General features: G+C 43.8%; 1 protein-coding gene across 1 annotated transcript; it reads right to left on the minus strand.

Annotated features, from left to right (window-relative positions):
- Positions 1 to 10,849: 10,849 nt before the first annotated feature.
- On the minus strand, positions 10,850 to 12,341 carry LOC133818237 (36.4 kDa proline-rich protein-like). The gene has a single exon (XM_062250991.1). It carries the CDS (start codon positions 12,267 to 12,269, stop codon positions 11,205 to 11,207), a length of 1,065 nt encoding a protein of 354 aa, XP_062106975.1. The 5' UTR covers positions 12,270 to 12,341; the 3' UTR covers positions 10,850 to 11,204.
- Positions 12,342 to 12,620: the final 279 nt, after the last annotated feature.

Raw genomic sequence — 12,620 nt, forward strand, 5'->3', positions numbered from 1 at the left:
AAAGGGCTTCAATCTCGGAGGTCATGGCCCTAATGCGGTCCTCTGCGGCCAGATTTTACCTGCGCAAGGTGTTGGCATCCTTTGGGACCCGAGAGGCCTTCTTCTGGGCTTTGGTGGCCACTTCATTAACTGCCTTGACCTCCTCCTAAGTTTTGGTAAACTCATCCTTGATTGCCTTGGTCTCCTCCGTGGCCTCCACAGTCTCCTCAACAACTTTCTCGGCCTTCACAAAAAGGAGATCATTTTACTCCTAGAGTTTCACTGCCAAGTCAGAAGAATTCTTGGATCCCTCCCCAAGCTCTCGAGATTAGGCCTTCTCCTCCTCGAGAGCCACCCAAAGTTGTTTCACTTCCTCAGCAGAGACGCTAGACCTCAGACCAACCAGTTTGTCCGTGGACTGCTGGAGTTCATAGGACTTCTCCATCACTATGTTCCCCAGGTGCTGGACCATGAGAACCGCCTAAAAGTAGAAACGGAGTTAGTTATGCCTAACAGAGCATAGAACATAACTTGAAAAGTGGAGGACATTTAACTGTGCTATGGACATGAGAAGATGAAACAAACCTCATTGTTGTCCCCTTGCTAGGCATATCTCTTTGCGGTTAAGTCACACATCGTGGAACTTATCCCCTAGAGACGCTTCGCAGCCAACAAAGCAACAAATAGGTATTCCAACAATGCATGCCCAATCAAAGGCTCCCGAGGCATCTCTCATGGAGGCTTTAGCTGGCAGACATATGCCCCCATCTCATGGACCAGGGCGTTGCCTTCCTCTAGTTGAGCGTTGAGATGCTCAACCATGGTGTTGTACCTCGAGAAGTTTTCCCTCACAGTGCTCGAGGTACACGAGCAGGCGGGGAGTATCCTGGACCTTTGGGACTTCAACTGCCCCAGAGACTTCAACAGATCTATGGGTAGGTGAATCCCCCGAGGAAACCTCTAGAATCAGAGTGTCGGTCACCTTCCGTGGTGGAAGGTCGGGTGCCACCCCAGACTCCTCGACATAAGCCTGAGTCTCATGTTACCTTTTTGGGGGCAGAGAAGGTTCCACCACCTCTCGAGCCTTTTTTTTCCCACCGATCTCAGCCCTCCAACTTTTGGGACATTCGAGTCAAGATCGAGGGAAAAATCTCTAAGAACCCTTGAGCTTCTTGGGAGGCCCCACAACTAGATGGTTCCTTCAGGTGAAGTATTAAGTGAGCGAATTCACTCATCAACCTACCCATCTCTTGGGTAGTGTTCGTATCGTACTGACAAAACCACAACACACAGATGAGGTCACGTCGTCAAGGGGTACAAAGCCCAGAGGAGGCGAACTATTCTTTGGGTGGTGGAGGTAGCTGTCTATGATATCATGGTAGTCTTGATACTCCTCATTAATCCATCAATGATTGTGGGTGAGGTCACATCGAAGAATCATGGGAGAGACCCACACATGATCGGGACTTACCCTTTCATCAACCGATTTGGCATGAAATATAAGGATTGGAGTTTTACCTTGATTAGAGACGGGGACTTCAACTCCTGACTCTATCTTTATCTGGATCTCCTGTTCGAGGCGAGCTTTATGTGTTGCTTTAATCACTTGAGCAGCTTTTCGGCACTCTGCGGCCAACTTCTAGGATTGCATGTTCCTGGACAACATATCGATTTGGTTGATATGCATCGCAGCCTGCGCCCGTGACCTAGTTGAATTCCAAAACCTGGTGAGATCCATGTTCCCAATATCTTGTTCCTCATAGAGAAGTTCCTCCTCGACTAGATTCGTCATGGTTACTAGCTGGCTCAACTCCAGCTCCACGTCCGGGAATGCCTTCATTGCCTACAAATGGTCTTGGAAGGCAAGGACATACGAGGTGCGGAGGAAGGGACCTAACATTGAGAAAAAAAACTGGAACTAAGCCTAAGGAACTTTCAAAGATTGAACAAAGAATTCTCGGGGAGTAACGAAAAGACTTTCCAACCCTGGCGAAATCTAGGAGTAAAGTTGGGTTGGCTTGGAGAGGAAATTCAGTGGTGAAGAAAAAATGGTCTTTAATGTCCCAGGCATGGCTCTTGTTCTGGTGAGAAGCCTTGTATTTGACCTAAGAATACATCATCAGGGTGTAGAACACATCCAAATCACTTCCCTTCTTGTTTGGGTAGGCTCGGAAGCTGTACAGGTACAGGATCTCCGCCAGAGAAGGTTCGAGCCAATTGTGGTGCTTGTACAAGGTGTACAAGCCTGCGATAACCCTATAAGCATTCAAGATCAGTTGGAAAGGGGAATTCCCTTCGTACTTCAATAAATTTACAAAATATTGATGCAAGAGGAGTGCGGCTATCGCCTGCAGATGAGACTGGCTCCAGGCCTCGAATCCATGGACGTTACAGTGTGATCTCTTCGTGTCCCACATGGCTGTATGAGGTAGCCTTCATTGCATATCCCATAGTGTGATTTGATGTGGGCCAAAGCATCCAAGATTTTCAGCTTGGTCGGGGTATGCTCTACCTCAAATCTTGAGGCCTTATACTAGGCTGATTTGTTGGGGATCAGGCCCATGTTGACTTCCTCTTCAGTCAAAATGCACACACCCGATTGCGCCCTTACCACCAGTGGCCTCTCCTCCACTAGATCTGCTTTCACCAAGGCCAGACACTCCATCACTCGGGCATCCTTGGGAGCTCATTCTTATTCTCGGGTCATGTGTTATACCCATTTTTTTGGACACGATGACATTTCAAAGAATAGCAATTATAAGGGATGATGAACATAACTAATTGCATTCCTATTCTCACAAAGCACAAAGCAAACTACTGAATGCTAACAAAAGGGATTTCGTCGCCTAGCCACATTCGTCTACCTCTGTTCACAAAAGAGAGGTTATTCTACCTTTGTTCACACAAGGCAAGTTCTTTAACCTCTGTTTGCACAATGCAAGCCATCACAGGCTAACAAAGATTCTGGTCACCCAACAACACACTTTTGTTCCTAATCGTTTATAGTTGCCTTAGGAATGCTAACAGAGATGCCTGATTGCGACCTGATCACTAACCTTTGTTAAGTTCAGGCATGTTCGTTCTTAATAGGCTATGATGTTATCAAAATTAGCAAAGGAGTGAAAGATTGCCATTTATCAAAATACAACTATATTTATGTTATTATAATGTTGTGAGGTATTATTTATGGGCCAAGCCCAATAGGTTAGGCCCATGATTTAAATGTAACCCTAAACTCCTCACTATAAATAAGAGGAGATGTGATAGAATGAGAGGGGCAATTCATAATGCTGAAAGTCCTTTCTTGTATATACAATCCTTATGTAATGTAAAAGCGAAGGAGGACTGTAGAATAATCGGCAACGTAAGTTCACCGGAAACTATGGTTCTTCAAGCTTAAAGATCAATTAAAGTGACTAAGTGGATGTAGGTAATCTTTTTGGGGCAAAACCACTATAAAATATGGTGTTATTTATTTATCATATCTTTATACTTGAATCCATGCTCTTATGTTATCAAGTTGACGAAAAATGGTGTCAACGCCATGTTTTGTATCTCTTGATCGAATCTGTAGAACCCGTGTTGGTGAAGTTCACAAATCTCCTCGGACATTTGGAACAAAACCAAATAGTTAGTTTCTTGATCAAAAGAAAAATGGCCCGAACACAAGAATACCCTAAGACAATTGCTTGGGCATAGAAAAATAGAGAAATTTTTTCTAATAAAAGAGTGTTCCCAGAGCAACAAAATGTCATCAGAAACACCACCAGTGAATCAAGAACATGTCAAATGAAGGTCGGAATCTGGAAAATTTCCAAAAATAGAGTCCAAAACATGCACGTATGGTGAAAGCGTAAAAAATACCATTTACAACTGGTTTTTGCACCAGAATGGGCCCCAAAAAGCACAAATAGAAGTAACAACCTATAATCCTAGCATGCTTATTGTCCAAAACAAAAATCTCAGACACAAAGTTATTAAGAACAAAACCAAAATAACATAACTCAAGGAGGGAAATGTTGACAGCAGAAACTCGTCAATGATATATGAATGGAAAAATTAAAGTTTGTTATAAAAATACGTAGATTGAACTTAGGAAAAACTTAAGAAAGAAACATGCAGAACAACAATGGAGGAAAACCTCGTTTATTGCTTTTTTATCTCTCTCTACAATGAATTTTTTCAACCCCCTCATTTGAGGCTTTGAAGCCTATTTATAGATGGGCTCTAGTGGCCTCTGATACAAGGTGGTCCCAAGGGACAAGTTCGTACGTTTGTACTCTGTCAGAGTAGTGGTGCATGGTGTTAAGGAGCAGAGGATCGTGGTGTCGGTTGTAGGTACATGTTCAGAAGTATGCAGGTTATTCCACCACTCCCTGCACTGAGTCATACCACCACTACTTGTCGGGCACTGATGTCAGAACCACGCCTTTGCCTCCCCCAAGGTCGTACTTCTTGTACTTATTCGTGTGCCTCGTACTTGAAGGTCCTTCTCACGCCTCCAAAATATATATTCTCTCACCGCCTTCTAATTTTTTGCTAAGTGTTGGACACATCTACTAGTTCTCCTTGTATACTTGGGAGGCTTGGGATATATGGTACGTGATGGGGCAATGACGCCCTCACTATGTGTGGTTCTCCCTTGTGCCTTGGCATTATAGCAACGAGGCCCTTGCATGTTTTTCATATGGGCGAAGTGTCTTTGGCTCATAGGCGGTGTCACCATGTTCGGAGCAACACGAAGAGGTGTTGGGACTTTGCGTGGGGTTCGAGGGTGCATTATCCTTTTTGGAAGCCTTCACCAAGCATGCCTTCAACATAGTACCTAGCCTTGCTATGCGAAGCTCTCCACGTATCACGACATCAAAGGACCTAGGACCTCGCGAAGCCCTCCGCATGGGCGTACCACCCTCGACGCGCAGCTTCTCCTCCATTAATTCAGCCTCGCACAGTGAGGCATCCCTGCCTCTGCGTAGCCTCACATAGTCAAGGCATCCTCAGCTCCGCGCGCCTTGCCCAGTGAGCCATCCCTGGTTCTACAGGACTCGGACAACGCGACTTCCTTGACTCCACGCGGCCTTGCACAGTGAGGCATCCCTGCCTCTGCGCAGGCTCACATAGTCAAGGCATCCTCAGCTCCGCGCGCCTCACCCAGTGAGCCATCCCTGGTTCTGCAGGACTCGCACAACGTGACTTCCTTGACTCCGCGCGGCCTCGCATAGTCGAGGCATCATCGGCTCCGCGTGCCTCGCACAGCGAGGCATCCACGCCTCCGTGCTCCCTGCACAGCGAGGCATCCTCGACTCCATGCACCTCGCTCAGTCAAAGCATCCTTGAATCCGTGCGCCTCACACCAAGTCGACCAAGACTCTAAGCCACAAGTGCATGGGTCTCGATCTTTGAGGCGCTCATGAAAGCCATATCACTAATATGGGCCTTGTAATGCGAGGCCCTTGCTTTCTGAGGGGTGCACTAAGTGTTGCAGTGGTGTATGCGCACATCTAAGCCTAGCTAGGCCTCACATAGAAAGGCATTCACCCCTTCTACGCTCACTCCCATATGCGTCGATGGATGCCTTAAGGGAAATTTTCCTGTATTCACAGGAAATTACTCAATAAGTATCGTAGATTGGTGTGTAGACGACTGTGAACGTGGATGTATCTGGTATTGTTAACCCAAAAATACCTATACTCCCTCCAGTTATCCAGGTTCAGGGAAATAAATTTGGGTTTTAGAAATGATCTTTCTGGGAAATGAGAGTGTTTTTGCTCTCTGAGAAATCAAAAGGCTTCTACGAATGAAAGAGTAGGTGAAGAAAATGGAAGGGAGGCAACGTTTAAATTCAATACCTTAAACATGGGGTAAAAGTTCATTTGCTCCCCACCCATTGATCACCTTGGAAGACAGTACACGAGCATGATCAAATGGTCACAAAAATTGAAGTAAGGATTGTACTCGAAAATGTGAAAGTACGTCTCGGGTATGGAAAAGACCCCTCATTAAATAACATCGATTGATGGCCCCGTCAAAGAGGAGTTGAGACGTGGCACCTTTTTTTTTAAAGCATCAGTTCTCGAGGACACGCAACAATCACGACCAAAGGACAAACTTCTAAGAAAACGACAATTTTTTTTATCAAAGTTTTCACTGTTCCCGAGGACGAGTGAAGACTTGGGGGGAAAACGTTGTCCGTATTTTTTCCAGTCGACACATGGCATAAATTAAGAGACTGTTTAAGGCTCTACGGGAGGTTAAGTCCAATCTCTTGTCACCATTACCACCACAAGAGGAGTGTATCCTCCAAGAACATTACCTCTCAAGAACCTAGTCGGGAAATAACTCTCCAAAAACCCTTCATGCAATGACCAATTCCTCCAGGTGTGCGAGAATCCTCCTTCGGGGAGAAGAATAGCTGCCAGGTGTCAAGCAGAGAGGTGATTTAGACCACAGACAACTATCTGACAACTAGTTGTCATAGAGATCGTGTTGTCGATCCCGTACAAGCAGCAAAAAAGATGTCTCACGACGCCGTCTGACATGGGAAAATGTGCAGCTACCACCCTGAAACTGTTAGGGGTGTTTTCCCCAATAAAGTAGTGGTCTATGCTTCCTCATATTGAGCCCACTGAGATACACTAAGCCCGCTAGCTTATTAAATACAGAATGTAGTCATTTATGTAATAACAAACCTCATAAAGAGAGAAATAATTGTAATGAGCTCCAATTAATGAGCTTAATCTTCATAGTTGCCTATAAATAGGGCAAGGGCACAACTTGTAAAGGGATCTGAATCCCCATTAATAATATTCAGAATGAGTACATATGCTGCCTGAAACCCAAGAGAAGTTTAGTTTTTCAAGTTCTTCTTACTAAATACAAGTGACTCGTGGACTAGGGTTATTTAATAACCTGAACCACGTAAAATATGGTGCTCTTATTCTTCTTCTTTAAGCTTTCATCTTAATTTGGTAGTTGACGAAAAAGCCAGTCAACATACATGCGAATAATAGTTTTTTTTATTAATCAAACAAAAAAGAAACTTAGAAGTGACTTTCGAATTATAATAAAAAATACACATTTTGGTCTTTTATAATTAATTATTGTTTAACCAAATTAAAAATGTAGAGTCCCAAATTTGCTAATAAGGCTTAGGGCCTTGATTAGCGTCTCGGGAGGGCAATAATTGATTTAATTGTGATTATATATGAATTTGGTGATTATGTGATTAGACATGCATGATTGTGTGTATTAAATATGCATGTGGGGCCCATTTCTGTGAATAGGGGCGTGTTTGTAATTTTGGCCCGTTGGAGGCATAAATGTAAATATGCATGTGTTGTGAGTGAGACCCCAGTGTTATGGGGATATATTTGAGATGTGTGATCTGAGACGATCTTAGGGAGCAGTTTAGCTAGAAAGTCACAACGGGGTCGGATACTCGGCTCGGGAGGAGCCTAGGGGTATTTTGGGGATATAATATGAGTTGGGATTTATTGAGTAACGAGGGGTAATTTAGTAATGAGTTGGATATGTTGGGATTAGATGGGGATTTGTAGGAATACTCGGGGACTTAATGGGATTTGGTAAATGGTTGAATTGCCGTTGGTGATACTTGAGGATTTAAGATAAGCTTAGGGTAGATTGGTCTTTTGGGTAAGTGGATATACACTGTGCTGGGGAATGTACTGGAACAGAAAAGAAAGGAAGGAATAGAAGGATACTTAGTTTCTTTGGCTCTCTATCTCTGCCAATTCTCTCTCTTGGGGTGTTGGAGCTTTGGAGGAAATCTTGAAGAGGTGGACTGGTGAATTGGAGGACTGGGAAGCTTTAAGCTCACAAAATTAGTTCAGGAGCTGATTTAAGTGTAGAGGTAGGCTTTTATTAGAATTAAGCTACTGAATTCTGCTACTTTTCTTATGAACTCAAGCTTGCATAAGTTTTGATCTGAATTATAGTGTTAGTAAGGATTAAGGAGTTGTTCTTAGGTGGATGCGATGCCTAGGTTGTGTAGATAAGTAATACAAGCTTAAATATGGTTTTAATTGGTGTTAGGATATGAGAATTGGGGTATAGGCTTGAAGAAAACTTGAGAAAAATGGAGGTTTTTTGGGTTTGGAGGCTTGAGCCGCAGCCCTAGGAAGGGTATGCCGCGGCCCGTGTGTGCGTGCAGGCTTGGGGAGGCCTCTGTTCCTGAGGCGCGTTGCGGCATAGGGTATAGCATGCCGCGGCATGTGTCCCTCAGCAGGGAGGCTTTATGCCTCTGTTCTTGAGGCGCGCCGCGGCCCAAGGAGGGGCATGCCGCGGCCTAAGCTCTCAATGTTGGCCATTTGAGGATTTTAGGTTTGGGAACTCAAACGTTAAGGCTCGGGAAGGATTTTTACCACCCGAATTGGTAGGATCTAAGGTCCTGGAGGCTAGAATTATATCCCAAAGTTACTTAATGGATTAGAGCTTGATGGATGGCTATTGTTGATGCTTTGTGACTAGGTCTTACCGCTCAGGCTCAAGATTAGGATTGTGCTCGGGATCGCTTTGGATTGTCGGCTTGGGACACTAGGTAAGAGAACTGTTTGTACCAGTAGAGCTATGTGGTGTGTTGTACTGTATATATTGTTTATGTATGTTATGTCATATATGTGATTATGACTGCTCTGCAAGAGCCGGGAGCGGCAAAATCTGGGAGAGGCGAGGGCCGAGAGCGGCAAAAGCCAGGAGAGGCAAGGGCTGGGATCGGCAAGAGCCGAGAGCAGCAAAATCCGGGAGAGGCAAGAGCCGGGAGCGGCAAGGGGCCAAGAACGGTGTTGAGCACGCGGAGTGCAAGCCGTTAGGGCGAGACCCACCTAGGATGCTGGAGTCATCCTCTCGGTGCAGACCGCGAACCCAGGGCTTGGTAAAGCACTTGGGACGGCACGCCCGCTATGTGTTTAGCCTGTTGGCTGTTTTATTATACGTTGTGTGAATATACTGTTGTATTATTACATTGTCTGGTTATAATGCTAATGTGTTATTGCACTGCTGTATTATTAGGCTGATATGTTATTGTGCTTTTGAGCTGGTCTAAATGTTGTGTGTTTGAGCATGCTAGTAGGATCTGGTATCTGTTTGTTGCTCTGATTGAGTATGGTTTGTTGAGATATATTTTTATTGCAAGATATGCTTGAAGTTTTCTTGCTGGGCCTCGGCTCACGGGTGCTCTGTGGTGCAGGTAAGAGCAAAGAAGGTGGATCTTACAACCATGAGTTGGAGGGCATGGAGTAGTGTGTACATATTTGGCCTACCTGGCCACCACGATTGGGGTATTTTAAGGAACACGTTGTAAATGTTCGATTTTGTCGCTTAGGTCGACCGCACTGTATCTTTGGTTTGTAACTGTATTTCAAAACAGTGTTTTGGGATCCCAATGTAATATTTTTATGAATTTTGACAAAGGACCAACTTTTTATATATAATGTTTATTAAATGCGTCTATATTTTATCCGAACACACTTTCTAGTCTTAAATCTCGATTAGCGAGCTAATGGCACATTTGTAAATCACTTAGTAACGACTCTAAGGAAGTAGGACGTTACAAAAAAACAACAACATAGTTACTTTTTAAACACAATATGAAAATTGCTTATCACAACTGATGAAGATATCTTTCAGTCTTTTCTTAAACAAAGCAGAAAAGAAACTTAGAAGTTACTTTATAAACACAACACAAAAGCAACTCATCCCCATCATTTTTTCTGGCCATGGCAAGAAACTCATGTTTGCCATAAACCAAAATGACCCCCTTGAAGAGTAGGTCGCGATGGTACAACTCTTGAGCATAAACGACCAACGTTATCACTGAAAAAAGCTTTTAAAGTCGTGAATATATCCACAAACTCGTCGGAAAACGTCGATGATATACGCAGAGTGGGTGGATGAAATTTGTTTCTCTCGAAAAGCTCGATCCAATGGAGCCACTCCAGATGTTCATTATGGCTGAAGATTTCCGAAAAGACAGTCAAAATGTTATCGATGCCGTCTTTGACCAGCGTGTGTGGCGGCTTTTGATGATGGATGGCAGTGAAACTGTTCTTCCCAATAGTCAACCACGTGTATAGAACCCGTGCTCCAATAGTCAGCAATATCTATTGACCGTGAGGATAGAAGGAAAAGGAAAGAGAGTGGAATACATTATATTAAGATTAAAGAACTGCATAAAAAAAACATTAAATGCGTATGTAAAAAAATCAATGGTAAAATTGGAAATAAAATGCAAAAAGTAATGCCAATGTAATTTTTCCTATATTTTTTACTTTAATCCTTTCCCATCCAACTTTACAATATTAACTTCAAAATAAAAATTATAAGCATGAAAGATAGAGAGAGTAATCCATCTATTATGTCAGGGAGCCATTCTACATAATCTATCATGTGTGGGACGCCATAATACTATATTTTGGCTCGAAAAATTATAGTGTCCCCTTCTGCTTGACACTTGTACGAATTTGTTTCGATTCTTATAATCTCCTACATGTCAAGTGATCGTGATCATGAATATATAGGGTACAAATATAGTACGTAAATCTAGAGCCACGTATTATATGTGTACATATACACGTATGGTGGTAATAGCTGTACATATTAAGAGTACCTTGGTTAATTATTTTATATATATAAAGTGATTATATATATTTATATATGATGCGTGTGAAACTTTTACTTTATTCCTTGGGAGAGAGAACGAATGATACAAGCGAATGAGGTCAAAATATTCCGACAGACAGACTCACGAGCCGAGCAGTATCGAACATAAAAAAACGAGAAAAAAATTACCTACTCCTGTCGTAACGTAAGAAAAGGTCACGATGCAGTTGCCACAAAAATAAAAATAAATAAATACAATCAAAGAAAATATATATATATTTCACCCACGTACATAAAATTTCCATTGAACACGCACGATTAATTAGATTGTCACAAAGTAAAGCATAAACAAACAAACGATAGAAAATCTCCCCAGTAAGAAGTAATATCTTGATTTCTTTACTTCTTTGGTAGGTACACACCATCTCCAAGATACAAAACAAACATCTAAAAGTTATAAAACTTCAACATTATTTATACATTTATTTTATTTCACTTGATTAACTTTTTCCTTGACTGTAAGTTCAAAACCTGGAAAGTAATTAACCAAACCAATTTTCTCTCTCAAGTCGATTAATCAACAATGGCATATGATGATGGTGATGAATCTAAGCGGGACATTGGAACCCAGGTGGAGGAGTCTTGCCACAGTCAATGAGGACCTGAAGAGCAATGGGGATGATAATGTTGATATTAAGGAGCTTAGCCTTAATAGTGGTGCAGAGGCAGATCGCCGCATCCAGGTCCACCAAACCCTGCAGCACAGGACAACACTTGTCTTTGGCGCTTCCGCCGATACCTACATGAATCAACCCACCCAACACGTCCACGCACGCCCCGAGCTTTAGAGTGTCGATGGAACACGTCTCCTGTGCCGGCGGCGGCGGAGGGCACGGCTTTTCTACCGGAGGACTAGGCTTAGGTACCGCCGGCGATGGCGTTGAAGGTGGAGGCTTAGGCACAACCGGAGAAGGTGTTGAAGGAGGAGGCTTTACAATTGGTGGAGTTGGCACGTACGGAGGGGGTTGCACAACCGGAGGCTTTGGTTCGTAAGGAGGTGGTTGTACAACAGGTGGTTTGGGCACATAAGGCGGAGGTAGCACCACCGGAGGTTTTGGTACGTACGGAGGTGGTTGTACGACGGGTGGCTTCGGGACATACGGAGGTGGTTGTACGACGGGTGGCTTGGGGGTGTATGGTGGAGGTTTCACTACCGGGGGCTTGGGGGTGTACGGTGGAGGTTTCACTACTGGAGGCTTTGGGATGTACGGTGGTGGTTTCACTACCGGCGGCTTGGGGGTGTACGGTGGGGGTTTCACTACAGGCGGCTTGGGGGTGTACGGTGGAGGCTTAACGATCGGTGGTTTTGGGACGTAGGGTGGTGGTTTGACATGGGGTGGTTTGTATGGTGGCTTAACATGGGGTGGTTTGTACGGTGGGTTGACGTGGGGAGGCTTGGGAGGGTGCACAACTGGTGGTTTTGGGGTATATGGCGGGTGTGGAGGGTGTTTTGGGGGTTTAGGATGGAATGGTGGCTTTACCTTTGGGGGGTGTTTGGGGGGAAGTTTGGGAGGATATTCCGGTGGTGGACAGTAGTTGTTAGCGAGAGAAGTGAGTAAGGTACCCAAGTTGAGGAGGAGGAGGAAGGTGGTAGCTAGAGCAAACTTCCCCATTTTTGCTTATTGTCAAAACCACTGTACCCTCTCGAGAGAGTGAGAGAGAGAGGTAGTGAAATGTTAATAACTTTGAGCCAAGGATGGTCTTTTTATAGGAAGAGGCTCGAGAGATTTTTCGGTAGGTGTGGTATGTTAGAATTAATATGAAAGTAGACATATGAACAATTCTATATACATGTAGGCGGAATTAATATATGAATGAACATATGCAAAAAAGAATCGAATATTGTATACCTCCAGCCATTGCTATTGATAACCTCGATCTAGCTTTAGATCTACAAAAGAAAAGAACAGAAATTAGAACGAGCACACGAGCTTCCAAGCTCTCACTAACTCTTTTAGATGGAG

Source organism: Humulus lupulus, chromosome 2 (genome assembly GCF_963169125.1).
Source record: "Humulus lupulus chromosome 2, drHumLupu1.1, whole genome shotgun sequence".
Taxonomy (NCBI): Eukaryota; Viridiplantae; Streptophyta; class Magnoliopsida; order Rosales; family Cannabaceae; genus Humulus; species Humulus lupulus.